Genomic DNA, 23,749 nt, shown 5'->3' on the forward strand with positions numbered 1-23,749 from the left:
GGTCACCTGATCATAAAAGGAGACCAGGTTGGTCAGACAGGAACTGCCCTGTCAGCACAAAAAGATGTGGGAATAGAGGTTAAGCTGCTCCTATGAACAAATTCCCCCTGAAATTTGGGGAAAAACAAGCAGATTTCAGAATGGATCAACCTCCCAGGCTTCTACTGAGCATGAAACAACCGTCAAATGTTGCCAGGAGAGTCCGCTTGCCTTGCCGCCACGTGTGAGTAAAACTTCTCGCAGGATTGCGAGTGCGTTATAAATTAATCCTTGCAGAATCGCGAGTGTACGCTTTCCACACGCAATACGAGTACGTGTGTATCCCTTTAAATAATCCCACACCGTGTTCAGGCAAGCGTGGACTCTTCCTGGACTCAGGGACGGCTCCGGCATTGGTTTTGGTGAAGCCACGTGCATACACACTGTGGACCTCCAGTTGTATTAGTTGCTGCCCCTTAATAACTGACTCAACTGATATCCAAACCTGTATTGAAGTCACTTTGGAGTGTTAAGACCCCATCTTCCACCGGTCAATCCGCTGCATGTTTTGGACCCTGTTGTCCCTTAAACTAACCTCAGGGTGCCTCCGTGACAGTCCTTGACATCAATTATTAATCTCCTCTTTGTTTTACTGGTTCCGGACCAGCTTTGCTCAGGATTAACTCCCTCTAAGCGAAGATTCAGCATGAACGACATGAAACGCGTGTTTCCGTTGCTCCTTAGAGATGGAAATCGCCGCCTCCCAGAACAACCGAATTAAATCCTCATGGGTACGAGCGCGTTGAGCATCAATTTCAGATTATTTTAAAGAGGCGCTGCTGGAAATAGAGGTTAAAGAGAATAAAAAGTGCAGTTTTGAACCAAAAAAACAGCAAAGCGATGGGAACAACGAGCGTTCAATTCTATATTTTGTCTAGATCAGCCCAAGGAGGGAACTTTGCTCACCAAAAACAGAATCAATCACTTGTCTTGTTCCTTAAAGCTCTCGGGACACTTCAGTTTTCCAGATTGCAAATCAATGTGAACTTATAGAAGAAAAGGTGGAAAGTGACTACAATCCATGGCTAAATTTCTTGGAAGAAATAAAAGCAAGAAAACACACTATTAAGATAGGGGAAGGGAATCTAGGTTTACACAGCACTCAAAATCTCTTTATTAAGAAAGTTTGATGTTCATTGAGGGTGTTTTGCTTGTTATATCGTCATTTTAACAGCGACAGGGTACAAGAGAAGGTATTTTGGATTAGTAGTTCGGATAACAGATACAGACTTAAGGAAGAAAGAGTCACTTTTCTTGGCTGCACGCTCAAGAATGAAAACCACATGGGAAACAGAACTACGGATCGTCCGTCTGGAAATGCTTAAACCGCCTCAGATCTTCCTGTTCAAGCCACGCAGGAAACTCCAACACACACAATTAGGAGAAGAAGAAAAAGATGAAGGAAATCTGGAAATTGCTTTGAGGGATTAAAGAAATAATAATGATTAAACGCTTCCTTTGAGGAGCTACAGAGTCTTTAACTCAGCAACACAAAAGGATCATTATTAACACGCAGAGGATTTAAACTTCCAAGTGTTGACTTGAAAATGTGATTGAAAGCGTGTGTGAGCACAGGTGCAGCAATTGGCTGTTTGCTTTGTGTGTCTAATTTACCAAAAAGACAATTTTTTCTCAAAATACTTCAAGGCTGTTTGATGTTAATTTAGGAGAGATGGCCAAAAAACATTTAGTGGTCCTCACTTTTAGAATATAAGACACCTGGGTAGGAACGTTTGCACAGAATCTCTGTGTCTCAAAACACTTCGGCCTCCTGTATCTTGGGTAAAGCGGAAAGCTCGTTAGCAGATGACGTAACGGATGAGCCTGGAGCCACGAACTTCTCGCACTCGCTGGCAGTGGCGCAGGATGTTGAGGATGCTATGGAAGCGTTTATCCACTTTGAGTTGAGTGAACTCTTTGATATCGGCCTCCACGATAAAGAATTCACCTGGAAAACAAATAACGAGGCTTAACGGTTCGTAAATCGCAATTCATTGCCCAAGCTGATGAAAAGATTAAATCAGCAGTAGGAAGATCTCAAACTATCTGAAGATACGTCACGAGTTACGCAGGCCACCGTTGCCTTGATTTCCGTCAGATTCGGAACACAATAATTGTTTGTTAATTAAAAAAGACAATTAACCACGTGGAACAGCATCCTCCTTGTGTCTCTAAGAGAATTGCATCAGAGCTGCCAGCCCATCCCTTCCTGTCGTTGATTAACTGCTTCTAATAGGAAATGCTCATTATCAAGCGCTTATAGGCCTTGGCTGAAGTTAAAGTAATTAAAATACTTGCGACAGAACCCCCAAAATCCCCACAAACAGGCGCCACAAAGAGGGAGGGAGTTATTCTAAGCCCTCCATAGCGATATTCACTCCCCACCGTTTCATATTCATTTCATACACCGCTCAGATAGGAGATAATTATAGATCTAGTAAAACAACGATCTATTTAATATTTCCCGTAACGTACGGTTTTAACCGTGCGTCTTCACAAAAGCGTAAGAAAACAATTCTCAAACGAGGAACGTGCTAATTAAGGTATAAGAAAGAAACACCTCATTATCTTTAAGGAGAATAAGTAGAAGGAAATAACGTTCTTTGGTAATATCACACAGATGAGAAATCCCTAAACTAGGGATGTTTTAGCTTGGAGAAGAGAATAGGAGGGCGCTCTCCTTATTCTTTTTACCCTTAAATAAGGCAGAGGCAGCAGCATCTCAAATAAAATGGAGCATCTTGTAATTCTATGAAGTTATTGAAGAGTCCTTCCAGTTTTACCACAGAGAAAGTAGCTGGTGCCAGCTGGAAAGCTGAAGTTGCCAGGAAAGCTTTACATTGGCTTCATAAATAAATCAATGTAGCTTTACGTGGGCAAATCTGTAACCATTTTGTTTGTCAATTCCGTCTTCTGAGCCATCTGACTATGCTGGGATTCCTATACTGGGATTCCTATACTGGGATTCCTATACTGGGATCTCCGAGCTTGCAGCACCGCCAAATTCACATACAGATGAGAAATGGAAGGTTTGCTTACTAGGGAAAAACTGCATAACTGCTTAAAATTGGATAAAGCACGTTTAAAATCTCCAGTAACAAGGCAATACCCCAAAATAGCGTTCGGAAGCCAGAAAGAATCCACCTGCTGATTCCAGTTACATCTTTGGGAGCATCTGAATGTCCCAAATCTGTGCAGAATCTGCAGCGTTTTCTTATATTTCTTATATTCAGTAGCAGGATCTTGTTGCTGAAGAACCCAGAGCTGGCTACAGGGTGGTGGTTTAGTTGGGAAAAAATAGATCCAGGGACTAATTAACTATCTAAACCAGCTGAATCACCTTCTTGATCAACCTTACGCTAATAAACCAGGCAGCGTCTTCTCTCATCTTGAAAACAGAGCGAGAGTTCAGCCGGCAAACAGCCCAGGCTGAGAAACCTGGGCAATCCGAAGCTGAGAATCAATGAATGCACAACCTCATCCTGAAAAATGCGATGGATAAAGACGTTGAATGAGCCAAGAAGTGTCTGCCAGGCCTTTTCTTTAGGTTTTCTAGATGATTAGTCACAACACCACCAAAATAAAGTCTACCGCATACACACACGCTCCCAGATGCTGAACGTTCTAGTTTATTGAACACAACACTGATTTTCACACGACGTGTTAATCCTACAGGTCTCAAAAACGGCTCAGAATTCCTCCCCTACACAAAATGTGCATTGAGAATCTAGAAGTTTGTGATGTTATCACTATACTATAAATATTGAGAGTCTTGTTTTCAGGTAAAGAACTCTCTGTGAGACAGATCCATGTTTTACATCTGAACTTGGAAACCTGAGGGCATTGTAAACCATCGCCAAGCTTGACATGCACAGCACATCCCCCTGGGAATAATTACATACTTGTTCTCCAAAGGAATGTCAAAAAGGAGATTTTCATAGCAGAGATTTACTGTGCCGTGTAGCTTTGGGACAACTAGGAAGATAATTTGGTGCGGTTTTGCTCTTTCTGTGCTTTTAAAAGGAGAAAACTTGTTAAGATTATCAGACAGTGCTGTCTCTTCCACAAAGCCACTGCGGCTTGAGCGATGACCCCGATTTCCCGACTTCAGAACACATTTTTAATAGTTTAATAGTGAAAACACGGTTTATACAGTTTGGTTATCAACACGGGAGCTTCCAAAACTTGTGGTGATGCCAAATTAAAGCTTCATGCGAAGTTTTATTGCTACGACACACCAGGAAGCGACGTGTTTTCGGTGAAAACATATAGATAGTAACAAAATCCATTATGGGAAAAACTCTTCAGTCAAAACGATTGCTACACTTGATCCAGAAGAGAATAAGATGCTCTAGTTACATTCTAACACAAAAGGCATGTGCTGTCATTACAAAGTCGATGTTTTAGACTTGCGCTGCAATATCCAAGTGTTCCAAGTTCAGGACTAACAAAGACGAAAGAAAAATACCTTTTGTATCCTTGGTTTCATCTTCCAGGAACCTGTGGTAGAGATTTCTGGCTGCTGCATTCATTGATTTCAAAGGTTGATGCACAATCTTGTACTTGCCCAGCACGGCCTTGTTAAGGTCTTGAACGACCGCGTTAATCTGCTCATACGTCAAGCGGCCTTTCATATACCTACAAATCAAAGTTCAAATTCAGTAACCACTAAGCAAAAAGGCAAGCACCAGAAAGTACAGAAACAGCCGCTTCCCGAGCATTTCGTAAAGCCAGGACTAAAATAATACGATTAATAAGATAATAAGGGCTTTTGAAGTCAGAACATCAGGCAGCTAAAAGCTGGAGGACAATAAGAGTGAAAAGATCAATGAACAGGAAATTCTCTCATTTTCATCTGAATGGGAAAACCTCAGTTTTTGGCCAACATACAAAGAATTTCAAGCACGAGTAGCTCATCCATAACAAATTCAATAGTCCAAAGCAGAAGGTGGGCAGGGGTTCTACAATCGTCAACTCAAATTCAGTGCTCACTGTAAATTTTAAGGATAGCCCGGTCTGCACAGGGTGTGTAAAAATTGCCAAATCCAAAGCAATTGTTCTAATTTCAGACTGAATTGCCATTATTTAGAGCCACTTTTCAACTTTATTGATATTTTTGATCGATGCAGATTCGAAGTTGGAGGTACAGCTGTTTTTCTATTAATAAAAAACGCTCTGCTTGGCATACATAACCTCTTCTTAAATAAAAGCAGCGCTACCACCCCTGAAACAGAGTCTTTGAGAGGCCCCTGGGTGTCCAAGATATCAAGTTGAGAAATTCCAAATTAATCATAGAATCCCAGAATGTCAGAGGTTGGAAGGGCCCTGGCAAGCTCATGCAGTGCAATCCCCCCATGGAGCAGGAACACCCAGATGAGGTTACACAGGAAGGTGTCCAGGCGGGTTGGAATGTCTGCGCAGAAGGAGACTCCACAACCCCCTGGGCAGCCTGGACCAGGCTCTGCCACCCTCACCAGGAACAAGTTGCTTCTCAAATTTAAATGGAACCTTTTGTCTTCCAGTTTAAACCTATTGTCCCTTGACCTATCATTGGTTGTCACCCAGAAGAGCCTGGCTCCATCCTCCTGACACTCCCCCTTTAGATATCTGTAAACATGAATGAGTCCCCCCTCGGTGTCCTCTTGTCCAGCTCCAGAGCCCCAGCTCCCTCAGCCTTTCCTCACACGGGAGATGCTCCACTCCCTCCAGCATCTTGGTGGCTGCGCTGGACTCTCTCCAGCAGTTCCCTGTCCTGCTGGAACTGAGGGGCCACAGCTGGACACAAGATTCCAGGTGTGGTCTCCCCAGGGCAGAGCAGAGGGGCAGGAGAACCTCTCGGACCTACTGACCACCCCCTTCTAACCCACCCCAGGTACCATTGGCTTCCTGGCCACAAGGGCCAGTGCTGGCTCATGGTCACCCTGCTGTCCCCAGCACCCCCAGGTCCCTTTCCCCTACGCTGCTCTCTAATAGGTCATTCCCCAACTTACACTGAACCTGGGGTTGTTCTGCCCAGATTCAAGACTCTACACTTGCCCTTGTTCTATTTCATTCCATTTTCCCGCCCAACTCTCCAGCCTGTCCAGGTCTCTGATGGCAGCACAGCCTCTGGCGTGTCACCACTCCTCCCAGCTTGGTGTCACCAGCAAACTTGCTGACAGTCACTCTATTCCCTCGGCCAAATCACTGATGAATATCTTGAACAATCCCGGCCCCAGCACTGCCCCTGAGGCACTGCACTAGATCCAGGCCTCAACTGGACTCTGCCCATTGACCACGACTCTCTGGCTTCTTCCCTTCAGCCAGGTCACACTCCACCTCACTCCCCGCTCATCCAGACCAATCCATTTAATTCAAATAGCAAATAACCCTAAAACATGCTTCACTAAGCAACTTGGTTTCTTTTTGTAAGCCATAGAAGCCCCTTTCAAAACACATTATTTTATTTCTGTAGGTTTAAAAACCAAAGCACTGTGTTCTTCAAAGAAGAGAACAATATATCGCATATATACCACTGGGAATAAAAATAAAATAGATAAATCTCCTAGTGATCAGGCTCTGCTGTTTTAAAAACACTTTGGGTAAAAGAAACGTATATTCCCTCAAGTTACCGTCTTCTCAGACTTCAGAGGGTTCTAATGAATGTATAGATTCTAAAAAGATCTTAAGCTCTAGGGATTTTAGACACAGAATAAAGCATTTTCTTTGCCTTGAATTCAATGTTAAACAAAACATCTACTGTGCCATTTCTTTTCTGTTCCTCCAAAAAGGCGCCTTTTCTGCAATATATTTGAAGGCCATGAACATTTCCAAGTTTCTTACTGTGCGAGCGTATTTTGTTTGATGGAACCTGCGCCCTAACTCAGCATCTACCTCTGTGAAATACCCGCTGCAGGGTTCTGAAAATACAAAGCCACTATATATCCCTTTTAATTACGTTAGGGATAGATTTTCCTTCCCATTCAGCACAAAGGGGGTGAAAACCACCTAGATTTTTCCTAGAGAATAAGGAATGAGGCTCTTGGTAGATGCAAAACCCACAATACACAGTTGGTACAGGATTTAGACACATAAGTTGGGCTTTATTAAGTCCCCAGTCAGGCTTAGCATAGGCACAGTCTTGTGTTAGCACAGCAGCTGCATAAAAACACTGTATTAACTTGTGTTTCTATTGCCATCCTAAACCAGAACCAGTGCTGACCTGGAAAACTGGGATATGAACTTAATCCTCATTTTGCCAAGAGAATATATTAGGTGTAAGAAAATTTGGCTCGCAAACACTCGCTGCTTAGATTTGATTAAATAGTATGTGAAATTATAAGTTGAATGGACTCTCCCAATCTTGGATTCCAACATTGCCAGGCAACAGAATTAAAAAATAAAGGTAGATTAAGAGATCTATTTAAATTTGTGGAAATCTTCCTCAAAGGACAAACACGCCTTTCCCATCTCAATAAAAATCTTCCTATAGCTCCTATAGCTCAAACTAAGACACAACCATCCTATAAACCAGCGATAAATGGCTGGAGTCCGTCCCTGTTCTCCCCATACACCAACAGCAGTGACAAACCTTCCATTTCCGAGGAAAATGAAACACTTTGAGAGGTTATCACAGATGATTTGAGGTAAAAGACATGGGGTTTAACTGATTAGTTCTGATCTTCCCAAAATATACACAAAGAACCTAATTAGCTCTATTCATTTAATTTTCAGGTTTGCCAGCATTGCATTTAAACTATTTGGAGCTATTATATCATCCTGCTGATCATATAAAATCTTAAAACATCTCTGTTAGGCTCAGTTCTACAAGAGCTCACTTACACAAGCCTACATTTGAAACCCAAGTTAGCCTGAAGAGTTTTAAGCAAAGCCAGGCTTACGTACGCAGGAACGCTTTCAAATTCTTCTGCAGTTATTAAGGGCACTTCTTTAATAGGTCTCGTCTCTTTTGTAGGTTTCTTCACACGTTCAGGTTCTACAACTTTCGTCAGCTCTTCACGTTTCACAATCAGCCCAGTGATGCTGTAAAATGAATGACTATTAGGTGTATAAATAGTAGAGAAGTAGCAAAAATAACATTACAGAATCCCAGACTGTCAGGGACTAGAAAGGACCTGGCAAGCTCATGCAGTGCAACCCCCCATGGAGCAGGAACACCCAGATGAGGTTACACAGGAAGGTGTCCAGGCGGGTTGGAATGTCTGCACAGAAGGAGACTCCACAACCCCCTGGGCAGCCTGGGCCAGGCTCTGCCACCCTCACCAGGAACAAGTTGCTTCTCAAATTTAAGTGGAACCTCCTGTGTTCCAGTTTGTACCCATTGCCCCTTGTCCTGTCACTGGTTGTCACCCAGAAGAGCCTGGCTCCATCCTCCTGACACTCCCCCTTTAGATATCTGTAAACATGAATGAGTCCCCCCTCAGTGTCCTCTTGTCCAGCTCCAGAGCCCCAGCTCCCTCAGCCTTTCCTCACACGGGAGATGCTCCACTCCCTCCAGCATCTTGGTGGCTGCGCTGGACTCTCTCCAGCAGTTCCCTGTCCTGCTGGAACTGAGGGGCCACAGCTGGACACAAGATTCCAGGTGTGGTCTCCCCAGGGCAGAGCAGAGGGGCAGGAGAACCTCTCGGACCTACTGACCACCCCCTTCTAACCCACCCCAGGTACCATTGGCTTCCTGGCCACAAGGGCCCAGTGCTGGCTCATGGTCACCCTGCTGTCCCCAGCACCCCCAGCTCCCTTTCCCCTACACTGCTCTCTAATAGCTCATTCCCCAACTTACACTGAACCTGGGGTTGTTCTGCCCAGATTCAAGACTCTACACTTGCCCTTGTTCTATTTCATTCCATTTTCCCGCCCAACTCTCCAGCCTGTCCAGGTCTCTGATGGCAGCACAGCCTCTGGCGTGTCACCACTCCTCCCAGCTTGGTGTCACCAGCAAACTTGCTGACAGTCACTCTATTCCCTCGGCCAAATCCTTGATGAATATATTGAATAATATAGTACATTAGTACATCTGCTTACTCTCAGCCCATCTGGGTGAACACAATTCACCACCTTTGCAAGAAAAAGAAATAAAAGCCAGCAAGCCTACTCCATTTTCAGGCCGTGTGTCTTCACTGACTTTAAATTAGAGCTGTTCTGCTGGAGAGGCTGCGAGCAGGTGAATCGGAAGGAATCCAAACGCAGCAGCGAGCGGTTAAGAATTCAACGTACCATGACATTTCACAGAACAGGAGGCCTGGTTTTCTTTGGGTTTTTTTGATCAGATAACAGAGCACAGAGCTGCAGCCTAACGGGCCGATTTAGAACCAAGTTCAACTCTCGGGAAGCCTGACTCATCCATTGAGCTTTTGAAGCATATCCCAGCCTACTGGATGGTGTTGGGTTTAATTTTTAAGATATATATATATTTTTAGACAAGATCTCAACAGCCAAATAATTTCCTGTTTTGAGTGATTGTCAGAGCATTATTTTTTATAATAAACCCTCAATTTTGAGCCTCAAACAGATGAAGGTTTGGGGGTTCTGCCCAATTTTGGTCTTCTTGATATCAAAAATGATACAATTGCTTAACAAGCCTCATTTGCATCTAGACAATTCTCAGGAGTTATGGTACATTTAAGGTCAAGTAAGATACACAAAGAAAGCAGAACCCCGGTGATATCGCTACACGCTATCAAAAATTACAGTTCACTTTTCTCCCCTGCAACCTTGTTTCAACATCCTTAACCTTTTACTTTGCTGGAATACGCCTGGAATGTGGAATTCAGTGTGTTATAACATCTTAGAAGCCTTGTGAATGATAATAGAGGTTGTGTCATGGATTTGCGTCTCATTCTGAAAGGCTTCTTCGTACAGCCCTCTAAAGGCAGGTGGATGTCATTGCTAGGTAAAATAAATGCCAAGCCGCTGCAGGGAAAGGAGAATAAAACTATCACAACCATCATTTAAATCTCTATAGAAAGATGATTGAATTATATATGGGTTTTTTGTTTTTAATATGATATTTGGAAGGGTGGTGTTGACCATCAGTTCTAGCGACCCACCCTTCAATCCTTAGGCGCTGCGGCTATTAAATCAGTGCGTTCACAATTCGACAGCGAGGAACGCTCGGGTTTATCAATGAACTAGTTTTCTACTGGAACGTCGCGCCTGCTACCGGAACCTTCCATCTGAACAATTTGTTAGGGTGCAAGTCGAGAGCAAACTCCAGAATTAACACATCTAATGACATTAACTCCCAAAATATAGAATAAAAGGGGTATGACTGTACGGATGCTGCCACGAGCATCCGTATCGCTTTATGTTCCACGTACCAGCTCTGCGTCGGTTTGGGCAGATGGGGAGGGATGTTTTCCCGCAGGTGCTGTGCTTCATTTTGCTCTCTCTCAGCAGACTTCTGCAGCTCCTGAAACGAACATTAGATTTAAATCAGAAATTTAATGCCAAGCAAGGAAAATCAGTTTGCTATTAGGGGGATGCTAAAATTTCTTTACATTGAGGTGTTTTTTGCTCTCTCCATCTCTTTACCCCAAATTTCCCCAAGAGCAACAAAACATAATCTTGTCTATCAGAGATATTTAAGGGGGTAACAAGTAAATACTTAAATAACCTGGAAGGTCTGGGTGGTGGGGATGAACAGAAACTATGGGCAACTCATCTATATCCCCCAAAAAAACACCTTCCCAAAGAGACTTAACACATCAAGGCACTGCAACCACACACTGAAACAGATAAATGTTCTCATTAAATTGTTTTTATAGCTGTTGCAAAGATGTAACATTAGAGCTGCTCTTTAGATCGCAGGATCTATTCCTGTCACGTGCATGTTTTACATACAAGCACATGCATCAAAATGTATGACTTCAAAAAGAACTACAAACTTATCAACAATTTGAAGTTTTCAGCGTTTTATGAACGGAAAAAATATTACTTTTAGCAAATTATTCAGTTTTTCTTGCTGTTGAATTTCCGCCTCCATTTGATTCAGGAGATCGTGCAGAAGAGCCATTTCATTTCCTATTTTACAGAGTGTAGATTTGAGGGATGCTTCTTGACCTATCAAAGAGAGAAAATTAAGCCAAACCCATGAAACATTCAGAACAATTTCTTCATCTCATTAGTGCATTCCCATTTTCTATAAGGAAATAATCCGCTTTTAATATCTTTTACCTATGTTCCTTAGCTGAAGTGTCTTTTTAATAGTTGAAATCTTCGTGTTGATGTGAAAGCACAAATCTTCCAGGTCTGAGGATGCCATGCTCCTCTATTATCATACTGAAGAGAAATTAAGAAGATAATAAGAACCACCCAAGTCGCAAACACGAAGCACACGAGCAGAATTTTGAAACTGATGGGTCAAAGCAGCAAAGGGAATTTAAATGAAGCAATACATGTCATAACTACCTTTTATCCTCCTAAATTGGAAACAGGAGGAAGCACAAAGTGACTGACATTAGACAAGACAAAGCAATTTCCCTGAACTCTGGAGTTTAATCCTATTTCCTGGCTCCCCTTGTGTTTCCAGCGCTCGCTCAGCTCCCTCTGGCGGTTACCTAACACTTAAAACCAAAGCTTTTCTTTTCCCTTTAGTTTTTAAAATACGACGAACCAGCACGCTCGTTAAATTAGAGGTTTATCGATTTCCACATCTTCTGTGGATACAAAACAGGAGAAAGCGCTACAACCCTCGGCAGCGGAACCGCGGCCACGTTTTACCTCAGGTCCCGACCCGAGTGTCTCCCGCCCCGCTCTCACCGGAGCCGGCTCGGTCGGGGCTGTGAGGGGTGGAAGAAGCGGTGAGGGGGGTGAAGAAGCCTCGAAGAGGGTGAAGAAGCCTTGAAGAGGGTGAAAAAGCCGTGAAGGGTGAGAAAAGCTCCACCAAAAGAGTCGCGGCCGCTCCCGCCGTTCAGCGCCGTTTCAAACCCGCCGCGCCCGGAGCGGCCGTTGGGAAGGCGGGAAGCGCTGAGGGGACCCGCCCCGGGACCGCCCCACACGGCTCCTCCCCGCACAAAACACCCCACAGCTTGTATTAATTACCCATAGAAATTCAGTTTATTACAGCATTCAATAAAAGACAAAGCCCTCGATAAAAATTAAGTCGCTTTTCAACATATACATACTTATAATGGTGCATCTATAGAACATCATCATCACCCATGGCGTCTTACTCTGGGGGGGGACTGCCCTGCACGGCTCCTTCCCACACAAAACACCCCACAGCTTTTATTAGTTATCCATATAAATTCAGTTTATTTCGACATTCAGTAAAAGACAAAGCCCTCTATAAAAATTAAGTCGCTTTTCAACATATACATACTCATATAGAACATAATAATCACCCATTGCTTTTTACTCTGGGGAGGAAAGTATAAATAAACAGCTTATCTTAACCTAAACTCCTTTGTTTTATTCCTAATTAACTACAAATATGAGTATTTATTGCTAAGGATTAACTGCTTATCTCTCCAAATAAAAATATAAGCAAAACTCTGCTGCTTGTCCACAATTCCCTAACAGGGAATAGCTCGTAGTTCCCTCCTTCCCCAACCTTAAAAACAACCCCAAAACCCCTAAAGAACTGAGAAACAGATTGACACACAAATGTGTTAAAAAAGGACCAAGAAGGCCATCCAAGAAGTGACTTCGAGCAGAACTTCAAGGAGAAATTAAAAGAGCAAATAAGGAGTCGCGTGACTCCGCCAGACAGCAAATTATTGCAATTCCTCGGTACAAAAATGCGTCGTCTTTGTATTTTTAGGGGTGAAAAGCGGTGAAAGGGGCAGGGATGGCGGCATCGAGTCTACACAACCACATGAACCAACATGTCCTGTGATTCGCATCTTCTCAATAACCTTTGCGATTTGTATGTTAAATGAAGAGATATAGCCTGTTGACTAGACGAACTATGAAAGCATCAATAAAAGGAAAAGAAATCAAAAGCCATTTTTAATGTCAAATAATAATAATTTTTAAAAAATAATGCCAAGAGAGGTGTCCCGAGCCCAAATGCTCAACACATACATCCCCTCCTAGCCTGGCGTTGTTCACATTTGCTAAGTGCTTTAAAAACAACTCAAATACACATTTCTAGACTTTAAACCAGGTTGTCTTGCGCTGACCACCTCTGTGGTAAACTGAATTACAACATATGACCAGAAGGAGAACACAAAATCAAACCATCAGCTATAGAGAAAACATCTTCTAACTCCCCACGCTTACAAACAATATTTGAACATATTGAATATCTATTGAATTCAAAAGGTTTTTCTTCTGCGTGTTTTGAGGGCCACACGCAAGGAACTTTCCCAAGTCAATACACATTCTTTCCGTTTCACATACATAAAATACTTAGCAAGAAGGTCATAAATTGTCCTCTAGCGTTCATCTTTACGAGTCTATATTATCAGGAAGCAAAAAGTGTGATGTTTGTGTTTTATTAGGCGAATACGCCCGAGTAAAGCGGCTGATACCCAGTGTCTTCTCTCTTGCAGGTCAGCACGCAGACGCTCAGCATGGCGAAGAACTGAAAGAGAGCGTAAGACATTTAGTTTCGCTGTATTTTATGTTTCAATCATCGGATTTAACGTTATCTAAGATGATATCTGGGCAGATTTTGGCTTCTACACTGAGTTCAGGAATGGGATGTTAAATAGCAATGGCTCACCTTACAGCCACACTTTTATAATCAAATAAAAACCACTTTGCTGATATTAAAGGGTTGAAATTGTCAACAAAGAACAGGTTACAAATCTTGGGAGCAGGTAGAGCGAACAATGACAAAGCACCAGGTTAAAATATACGGGTCAAAACCTTCACAAAGCTGCGTCGGTGTTTCATCGATGCGCCAATTACGAGTTTTTCATCAGGGCTTTTCAACTCACAACATGATCCAGTTTCCATTCAGTCTTCTAAGTCATAAATAGGTTTTGTTCCTTGTCATATTTCCATGAGGGAAGAGAGATTTTTTACCTTGACAATGGCAAAGCCCAGGATGACAAGCATAGCGTAGCTGATAACGCTCTGCAGCCCCAACTCCACCTCCGCTGCACAGCCCTGCCGGGAAAGAAATGGGTGAAAACTCATCCAAAGATGTAATTCAGCTGGACATTTTGGGCTTTTAGCTCCCTTGTAAGACCTGTCTAACCAACCACTGCAGATTTGAGGGCTTCCATTCTTGCCACAACTCACGCTTTGGCCTTGTCATGTTGCTTTTGTAGCAACATAGAATATTTTGGGTTGGAAGGGACCTCTAAAGGTCACCCAGTGTCCCCCCTGCCATGAGCAGGGACATCTTCACCAGCTCAGGGTGCTCAGAGCCCCGTCCAGCCTGGCCTGGGATGTCTCCAGGGATGGTTCATCTACCACCTCTCTGGCCAACCTGGGACAGGCTCTCACCACCCTCAGGGACAACAATTTCTTCCTCATGTCTAACATGAAACATGAAGGAATTATTAGTACAGATAAGACCAAACATCCAGACTGGTCCCCCTTTCATCACCTAGGAGCTTTTATAGAATAACATGAGAATCGCAGACTGTCAGGGACTGGGAGGGACTTGGAAAGCTCACCCAGTGCAACCCCCCATGGAGCAGGAACACCCAGATGAGGTTACACAGGAAGGTGTCCAGGCGGGTTGGAATGTCTGCACAGAAGGAGACTCCACAACCCCCTGGGCAGCCTGGGCCAGGCTCTGCCACCCTCACCCCAAACAAGTTGCTTCTCAAATTTAAGTGGAACCTCCTGTGTTCCAGTTTGTACCCATTGTCCCTTGTCCTATCACTGGTTGTCACCCAGAAGAGCCTGGCTCCATCCTCCTGACACTCATCCTTTAGATATCTGGAAACATGAATGAGTCCCCCCTCAGTGTCCTCTTGTCCAGCTCCAGAGCCCCAGCTCCCTCAGCCTTTCCTCACACGGGAGATGCTCCACTCCCTTCAGCATCTTGGTGGCTGCGCTGGACTCTCTCCAGCAGTTCCCTGTCCTGCTGGAACTGAGGGGCCACAGCTGGACACAAGATTCCAGGTGTGGTCTCCCCAGGGCAGAGCAGAGGGGCAGGAGAACCTCTCGGACCTACTGACCACCCCCTTCTAACCCACCCCAGGTACCATTGGCTTCCTGGCCACAAGGGCCCAGTGCTGGCTCATGGTCACCCTGCTGTCCCCAGCACCCCCAGCTCCCTTTCCCCTACACTGCTCTCTAATAGCTCATTCCCCAACTTACACTGAACCTGGGGTTGTTCTGCCCAGATTCAAGACTCTACACTTGCCCTTGTTCTATTTCATTCCATTTTCCCGCCCAACTCTCCAGCCTGTCCAGGTCTCTGATGGCAGCACAGCCTCTGGCGTGTCACCACTCCTCCCAGCTTGGTGTCACCAGCAAACTTGCTGACAGTCACTCTATTCCCTCGGCCAAATCACTGATGAATATCTTGAACAATCCCGGCCCCAGCACTGCCCCTGAGGCACTGCACTAGATCCAGGCCTCAACTGGACTCTGCCCATTGACCACGACTCTCTGGCTTCTTCCCTTCAGCCAGGTCACACTCCACCTCACCACCTGATCATCCAGACCACAAGGAAGGACGTTAGCTAGAGGAAAACTATGGCGAGAAAAGAGTCTGGGGACAAATCCCAACTGTGGAACCGTGTCCTTTATCCTCACCCGCGTTTCGAGGTCCTGGGGCTGATCCAGACTCCCTGTGCAGTTCTTCACGTCTTGCCTGCAGCAGCTCAGAGGGACGCTGTTGTTACGGGTGACATTAAACCAGGTCGTGGTTGTCCAGTCACTGTAGTTCTTTACACCACAACAATGAAGCTGCCAGACACAGGACAGTTACAGGGATGTATGGATATAGATGAACACGAATGCTAATTAATGTTAAATCTCTCTTTGGCAAGCTGGGCTTCAATTGCTATGGAGAATCAGATGCTAAACGCTGCTGTAGAGCTGAATTCTGCGGTTAGGACGCAATTATTCCTTTCTAAATAATTTTGAGAACAATTTAAGCATTTTCTTACCTGTTCTTGCAAGTAATCCACAACAGTAGACTCCGGATTTTTCCCATCATACTTGTCGAAGACTGAGCGCATGGTGCCTTGCACATCACTTTTTACCTATTTGGAAAGGGAAAAAATAGACATATTGTTTTAATGTGGTTGCAGGATAGGGGACAAAGCCCCCAAAAACCTTTCAAATGCTCTAATAATGCAGATCTATTCTTTACTTTCAGGTTTCTACAGAGCTGCTAATTCTTTGCTTACCTTTTCCCTATAAACAAATCCCAGGACAAAAGCGGATATTTCTGCAATAAAGATAACCAGGATAATGGCCAAGAACTGAAATGAAAAGAAAAAGACTGTAAAGAATGAATCAACTGCTTGTTGAGCTCAAAGACGTGACCTGGAGGCCCGAAGTTATCGAACCCTTTTAAAAATCATTCTACAAGTTGAGATTCGGGCTTCACAGAACTAAACAGGGCGAAGAAGGCCGAGCAACGCTCACCAGCCCCAGGCCGACGCGCGACTCGCGGAACGTGGCGCAACAGCCGATCAACCCGATGACGAACATGACGACGGCGACGCAAAGGATGATGACGGCCGGCAACACGGCATACTTGTCCTGCAGAAAGTTGTTGTAGCTCTTGTAGGTGTTAATGACGTAACCCCCAACATAGCTGAGACCGGCTGCTGCTGCCTGAAATGCAAACGAGAGAGTTATTAGTTAAGCGTCCGCCCGGGAAAGTCAATACGGAGCTGTTTGGATCGGTGCGATTCATATTTTAACTTTAGGAGTAATGACTATAGCATGCAAAGATCTAGAAGGAAAAAAGGGGCACCTAAACTAGTTGCTCATCCAAACTGTAACACAAAATTCACATCCCGTTAATCACTTTTCTACTAACGAAGCACTGATTTAGCTAAGCTGAAACACTGTGCTGCCATCAGAGACCTGGACGGGCTGGAGAGTTGGGTGGGAAAATGTAATGAAATAGAACAAGGGCAAGCGTAGAGTCTTGAATGTGGGCAGAACAACCCCAGGTTCAGTGTAAGTTGGGGAATGACCAGGGGGCCCTTAAACAGGCAGAACAGATAATTTTCCCTCCTCCCACCACATCTAAATACAAGATGGTAAAAGAGCCAAACTAGCATAGAAATTAAAAGGTGGCGTTTGTCGTTTTGAGATTTCGGGAGGTTTTTTTAAGGTTTCTCCCAGAATCCTCCAGCTTCAGTGTGTTGATTCGATCATTTGGACCATTAATGTGGACCAGTATATCACATATATATATAAAGCCACACTGGAAGAACTATAAATATCCACACAAACACGTTCTGAACCATTCCCTTCTAGTTCTTCATGAGACAAGCAGCTCATGGAGGGGTTTTGAGTTCATTTTAAGGCTTGTTTCACCAGTATCTTTGCAGAGCAGTGATTTAAATCAGAGCACCCAATATAAAACCTGATGCTGTTTCGCCTGCAGAAAATACTCCACTTATTTAATTCTTTGTGTACGAAACCCAACATTTTAATGACTTTCCAACTGCTGCTTAAATTTAGCCCATGAGGACCATGGAGGTCCCGGACTCGACCACGAGCATCCCCCAAAATCAGGACAACGCTTGCTCAGCGCTTCCCATCCCACTTCCCACATTCCTTTTCCTGCCCTGGGCTTAAAACTTTCCCGGTTCGAGGGACCTCCTGGCGTCGGCTTCGTTTCCTACCCTATTTACAGTGTCCATTTCTCCAAATGATAAATCAATGAGTGTGATGCGGCTTTGTGTGACCCTCCTTACAGGGGCAGTATGAGGTCACCAAAGAACAGAAGGGTTGAGGTGGGAAGGAATCTGGAGATCATCTGTTCGAACCACCAAGAGCACGTCCAGATGGCTTCTGAATGTCGACGTTCAGAAGGAACCTCTAATGTTTCAATTTCATCGAATCATGGAATAATTTAGGTTGGAAGGGAGCTCTAAAGGTCACCTCGTCCAACCCCTTCATGTCTTCACCAGCTCAGGTTGCTTAGAGCCTTGGGATGTCTCCAGGATGGAGCATCCACCACCGCTCAAGTTCGTGCTTGTTGACTGGTCTTGGTGCCACTGAGAAGAACCTGGGTCCATCCTCCTGCCGCCCCCACCTCAGGTATTTATCTACATCTGTGGCGGGTGCACTCAACCCCCCAGCCAAACCAGAGCAGTTTGGTTCAGGCTCCAGAGGAGGGAAAAGCCTGAGCTGTCACCAGACCCAGAACTTCTTTTAGGAAACACACAGCGACATGGAACAGGAAATGAACCCCAGTAACTTGTGGGCACAGGGAGACTCGTGCAGACTTTTCCTACTATCTTGAAACCACAGTCTCCTCATGGGAAATCCAGAGGTGGGACACAACTCTACTGAGCCTCCAGAGCCGTGGGAGACTCTTCAAAGTAGATTATATCAAAATACAGGGCATGTTCCAGCTTGTTTTCAAGTCTTGTTGAATAAATGTTTTATTTAGTTGTCTGAGCACGTCCCCAAATAAAAGGCACAGACTGTAAGAGCTCGCGGCAAATGTCAACCAAGCGCCGGTGGATTTATCGGCCGCCGCCAAGTTGGTTTTGATCTGAACAGCCGGTTCAGACACAAAACACCCTCTAGTTCAATATTTGCCTTCAGAACCACCCCGGTTCCTCATTAAGCCATTCCTGGCTCGGCCACCGCATCCTGCGACTTCCACCTCATGACCTACAAACCAAAGAACGAAAAGTTCACTTAGCGAACGCTAAAACCTGGGAAAACGTCTCGGAGCTGGAAACTGCCTATAATCTGCCCCAAAATACGGCTCATCGCACAGCTGAAAGGGAAGGGCCGGGGTTGGTTTGTGCCTCCTGCCATAAGGAAAAGCGCAGGTGCGAGACTCATGAAGAGACCGAAATCCATAACTTGACCACCCAACAGGTCTTTTCCCAGCTTTGGGGACACCCAGACTAAGGTTGTTCCCCAGAAACGGGCCAGAAAGGGTCAAGTTTCTCACCCCGTATCTGCACCAGCATCTGAGCGCTTCCCCTTTTCCGACCACGCGGCGCTGATATCTTAGTTTTATTTTTATCCGTGTGACCGTTACACACACAGCAAAGTTCATTTTCCTGAAAGTTGCTTGATTTCTGCTTCCTGCTTTTGGGCAGAATAGCTTAAAATCAGGAGGAGCTTCCAATACACACAGGAAACCACTAATAAGGTTGAAAACAAGTAGTTTTTGGTCTTGGATGCACCAAGGGCACAGGAGACAGATTAAGCACCAACCACACAAATAGTCCAGGATGTGACGATGTGTTTAACAGCAAGTCACTTCACAAGACATTACCACTAATATTGGTGTCTCCTCCAACCCTTCCACTCTTATTTTACGAATTAAACCACCATCCCATCATCATCCAGACCAGGCCAACACCCATTTACCAAAATAACCACATATTTGGACCTAATCAGTAGGTGCTAAAAGCAAAATTAGAGGTGGGCAGATCTCCCACAGCTGGAAGCACCACCCTGGGTACCTCTGTAGTTAAAACAGCTTCAATCAATTTGTTTGGGGGGCTACACCAAGGGGAAGTCGTGCTTGACCAACCTCATTGACTTTTATGAGGACATAACAAGATGGATGGATGGTGGCAGAGCGGTGGACATGGTCTACCTTGACTTGAGTGAGGCATTTGACACAGTGTCCCACAGCATCCTCAGCGCTGAACTGAGGGAGTGCGGTCTGGATGAGCGGGGAGTGAGGTGGAGTGTGACCTGGCTGAAGGGAAGAAGCCAGAGAGTCGTGGTCAATGGGCAGAGTCCAGTTGAGGCCTGGATCTAGTGCAGTGCCTCAGGGGCAGTGCTGGGGCCGGGATTGTTCAAGATATTCATCAGTGATTTGGCCGAGGGAATAGAGTGACTGTCAGCAAGTTTGCTGGTGACACCAAGCTGGGAGGAGTGGTGACACGCCAGAGGCTGTGCTGCCATCAGAGACCTGGACAGGCTGGAGAGTTGGGCGGGAAAATGTAATGAAATAGAACAAGGGCAAGTGTAGAGTCTTGAATCTGGGCAGAACAACCCCAGGTTCAGTGTAAGTTGGGGAACGACCTATTAGAGAGCAGCGTAGGGGAAAGGGACCTGGGGGTGCTGGGGACAGCAGGGTGACCATGAGCCAGCACTGGGCCCTTGTGGCCAGGAAGCCAATGGTACCTGGGGTGGGTTAGAAGGGGGTGGTCAGTAGGTCCGAGAGGTTCTCCTGCCCCTCTGCTCTGCCCTGGGGAGACCACACCTGGAATCTTGTGTCCAGCTGTGGCCCCTCAGTTCCAGCAGGACAGGGAACTGCTGGAGAGAGTCCAGCGCAGCCACCAAGATGCTGAAGGGAGTGGAGCATCTCCCGTGTGAGGAAAGGCTGAGGGAGCTGGGGCTCTGGAGCTGGACAAGAGGACACTGAGGGGGGACTCATTCATGTTTACAGATATCTAAAGGGTGAGTGTCAGGAGGATGGAGCCAGGCTCTTCTCAGTGACAACCAGTGGCAGGACAAGGGGCAATGGGTGCAAACTGGAACACAGGAGGTTCCACTTAAATTTGAGAAGCAACTTGTTCCTGGTGAGGGTGGCAGAGCCTGGCCCAGGCTGCCCAGGGGGGTTGTGGAGTCTCCTTCTGTGCAGACATTCCAACCCGCCTGGACACCTTCCTGTGTAACCTCATCTGGGTGTTCCTGCTCCATGGGGGGATTGCACCGGATGAGCTTTCCAGGTCCCTTCCAACCCCTGACATTCTGGGATTCTGTGTTAGAAATGGTCTGAAAGAAAATTAATCCAGTTCTTCCTTCCCCACCCTCTCCAAACCTGATTTCCAGGTTCTGCGGTTCTACTGCAGGAATGTGATTACTGCACGTAATGGTGGCGGCAGCGTCTAAACGCCACGGGCTTCAGAGCTGAATTGCTCTTCCTGGGGTAAAAATACGAAGGGTTGGTCTGGGTCACCCCAATTTTAGAGGTTATAGATGTGTGGAAGGATAATTACTGATAGTCCATAGATCCAGAGGACTGAATGGCTTCAATCATGATTAGCGAGTTCCTCCACAGCAGAAGGTCCCAGAAACAATTCCAAGAAGATATAAAGCTGTTAAGGTTTTAGAAGCCAAGAAATGATGCTGATCCGAAGCACGATGAGCTAAAGCTCAGGGGATTTCCACATGCAAATAGTGGGATGCTCCAAAGTCTCCCTGTGAGTATTTAAGAATAAAAGCAACCGCACACCATATATAAATGGGGAGATCACATTACTCGACATGCAGCAGCAAACACAGCGATACAAGTCACCTCAGATACACCCAGAAATAAATTCAGCAATAAAACGTGCTATAAAGAAACATGGGGCTGGAACAGGGTGAGCTCCTCGCTCCAACCAGCAGCACGGCCCTTATTTACAAAACAAGGCGCAACACCCCACGAGACCTCAGGGTTTAATTGAAGCAATATTATAGTTGTTTTTTATTTTCTTTCCACGTAGCTGCTTTGTGGGAAACCTGTTTTTCCCCTTGAATTCCTCCTCACTTTACAAGGTTCTCTCCCTTCCCCACAGCGAAGCCGAGCGATGGGGGCCGAGGGTTCTCAACCCTCATCCTCAGGCTGTCACCGGCACGTTCAAAACTACGTGACCGATTCGGTCCCTTCTACAAGAGCAGCACACGAGTCCCTGGGTGGTGATGGGGGGATTAAGCACATTTCCCCATGCGGGAGAAAAACCCCCAAAATTAGGGAATACTGGAATAATTGCATCTTCTTCCACGCTGTCACCATCATGTCATGAACCTCCCATCCCAAACCCTTCAAACCGAAGGCTAAAAAGTACACAACCCCACCCTCTTTTTTTTTTCTTGTTTAAATAGTCGTAAATAATTACTCAGGAAGCGATTTGGAAAGGCGTATTTGTCGCTAAATATAGTTGGAACAAAATTCTCGGCCATTTTCCAACTACACCTCACCCCAAAGCGGGAGGGCGGCCCCTCAGGAACTTTTAAAAGCTCGCAACTTTTTGTTCTTTAAAAATGCGTATGTAGGGTTTCCCTACAGAAATAAGTTCCCTACGCACTTGTAGATTAAATAAATCGATTAACTACGCACTGGTGGATTAAATTAATCGATTAACTCTGGCGATGTTGGTTGCGAACGCAGTCACGTCCCTCAGAACCGTCCCCTCGCACCCAACACCCGCGGCCGCCCCACAACCCACCCGGGTCCCCCCCAAAATAAACCCCCCAGTCTCGGTACCCAGAACGAGAGGCTGAGCAGCAGCAACACAGTCTTGGAGGTGATCACGCCACAGTCCATATCGTGACAGAAAAGCAACGATTCTGCGACACAACGAGCAGGAACCGGCCGTGAGGCCCGTGTGGAGCCGCCCCCGGGCCCGCCCGCCCCGGCCCTTCCCGCCCACGGGGCGGCGGCCATGGAGGAACTTCCCCCGTCAGCAAATATTGTTCACTTCAGGATGTTTTTTTGCTTTGTTTGCTTAGTTTTTGATCGTTTAGGTTTTTTTTTCCTCTGAGTGCCTCCCATCACTCCTCAACTTTCCTGCTTTGGCACGGCGTGGTGCCCGTTTTTCCACAGCTACAAGGAGGGTTTGGACACCCCAAAATACGTCCTGGCCGCCAAAATAAAACAAATAAAAAGAGATAAGAAGTGGAGCAATGAATTTAACAGCAGAGTCAATTAAACTGTTAAGCGGCAATCTTTATTTTAGCAGCGCTGCAGATCATTCTCCATAAGTGCTCCGAAGACCAGTCGCTCTTGTGTTTTATATTACCATAATTTGCCAGATCTGTTTTTCTCCTATTGAGCTCCATTTTTCTTGAAGCACTTAAAACTGGGTTTAAACGGGACATTGCTGACTCACTTCCAGCTCGCTCCACATCCATTTGTGCCGCTTCCGAGCCAGCTCGTCCCCATCCGCTTCTCCCGGTCGCTCCCTCGTCCCTTCTGCTCCACGTCACATTTTTCAGCCTTTCCCCCCAAATCCTCCACATTTCAATTCTCTATTTTTAATCCTCTGCTTTCTTACTGAATTAAAACCCGGGAGAATTTGGTGAATTCTGATTTCTATGTTTTCTTTGTATCATAAGCCTTACATGCAGTTCACAGAATCACACAGAATGGACTGGGTTGGAAAAGACCTCAGAGATCATCGAGTCCAAGCCTTGGTCCAACTCCAGTCCATTGACTAGATCATGGCACTAAGTGCCATGGCCAAGCTCAGTTTAAAAACCTCCAGGGCCGGTGAGTCCAGCACCTCCCTGGGCAGCCATTCCAATGCCTGACCACTCTCTCTGCAGAGAATTGCTTTCTAATCTCCAGCCTAAATTTAAGTTGAAGCCCCCTTGTCCTATTGCTGACTGCCTGGGAGAAGAGACCAACCCCCACCTGGCTAGAACTGCCCTTCAGGTAGTTCTAGAGAGTGCTGAGCTCAGCTCTAAGCCTCCTCTTCTCCAGACTAAACAAGCCCAGCTCCCTCAGCCTCTCCCCATAGGGCTTGTGTTCCAGTCCCTTCCCCAGTCTTGTTGCTCTTCTCTGCACCCGCTCCAGCACTTCAATCTCTTTCCTGAGCTGAGGGGCCCAGAACTGAACACAACACTCCAGGTGTGGCCTCCCCAATGCAGAGCACAGGGGAAGGATCACTGCCCTTGTCCTGCTGACCACGCTGGTTTGGATCCA

At 45.7% G+C, this 23,749-nt stretch overlaps 2 protein-coding genes across 3 annotated transcripts; both read right to left on the reverse strand.

Annotated features, from left to right (window-relative positions):
* Nucleotides 1-1,129: 1,129 nt before the first annotated feature.
* LOC135575237 (spindle and kinetochore-associated protein 1-like) lies at nucleotides 1,130-12,027 on the reverse strand. 2 transcript variants are annotated; one of them, XM_065046815.1, is made up of 7 exons: nucleotides 11,797-12,027; nucleotides 11,212-11,316; nucleotides 10,973-11,097; nucleotides 10,356-10,447; nucleotides 7,924-8,061; nucleotides 4,508-4,677; nucleotides 1,130-1,987 (listed from the first exon to the last, which is right to left on the reverse strand). In XM_065046815.1, the coding sequence occupies exons 2-7, from the start codon at nucleotides 11,297-11,299 to the stop codon at nucleotides 1,839-1,841; spliced, it is 762 nt and encodes a 253-aa protein (XP_064902887.1). In that variant the 5' UTR covers nucleotides 11,300-11,316; nucleotides 11,797-12,027; the 3' UTR covers nucleotides 1,130-1,838. The 2 variants fall into 2 exon arrangements, with proteins under 2 accessions (XP_064902887.1, XP_064902888.1); XM_065046816.1 differs by having other exon boundaries at nucleotides 11,758-12,021.
* A 235-nt stretch (nucleotides 12,028-12,262) lies between these two features.
* On the reverse strand, nucleotides 12,263-22,465 carry LOC135577388 (tetraspanin-36-like). Its single transcript, XM_065046814.1, has 7 exons — nucleotides 22,310-22,465; nucleotides 16,543-16,734; nucleotides 16,302-16,376; nucleotides 16,059-16,154; nucleotides 15,703-15,855; nucleotides 14,011-14,094; nucleotides 12,263-13,564 (listed from the first exon to the last, which is right to left on the reverse strand). The coding sequence occupies exons 1-7, from the start codon at nucleotides 22,367-22,369 to the stop codon at nucleotides 13,478-13,480; spliced, it is 747 nt and encodes a 248-aa protein (XP_064902886.1). The 5' UTR covers nucleotides 22,370-22,465; the 3' UTR covers nucleotides 12,263-13,477.
* Nucleotides 22,466-23,749: the final 1,284 nt, after the last annotated feature.

This window comes from Columba livia, chromosome Z (genome assembly GCF_036013475.1).
Source record: "Columba livia isolate bColLiv1 breed racing homer chromosome Z, bColLiv1.pat.W.v2, whole genome shotgun sequence".
NCBI classification, from domain to species: domain Eukaryota; kingdom Metazoa; phylum Chordata; class Aves; order Columbiformes; family Columbidae; genus Columba; species Columba livia.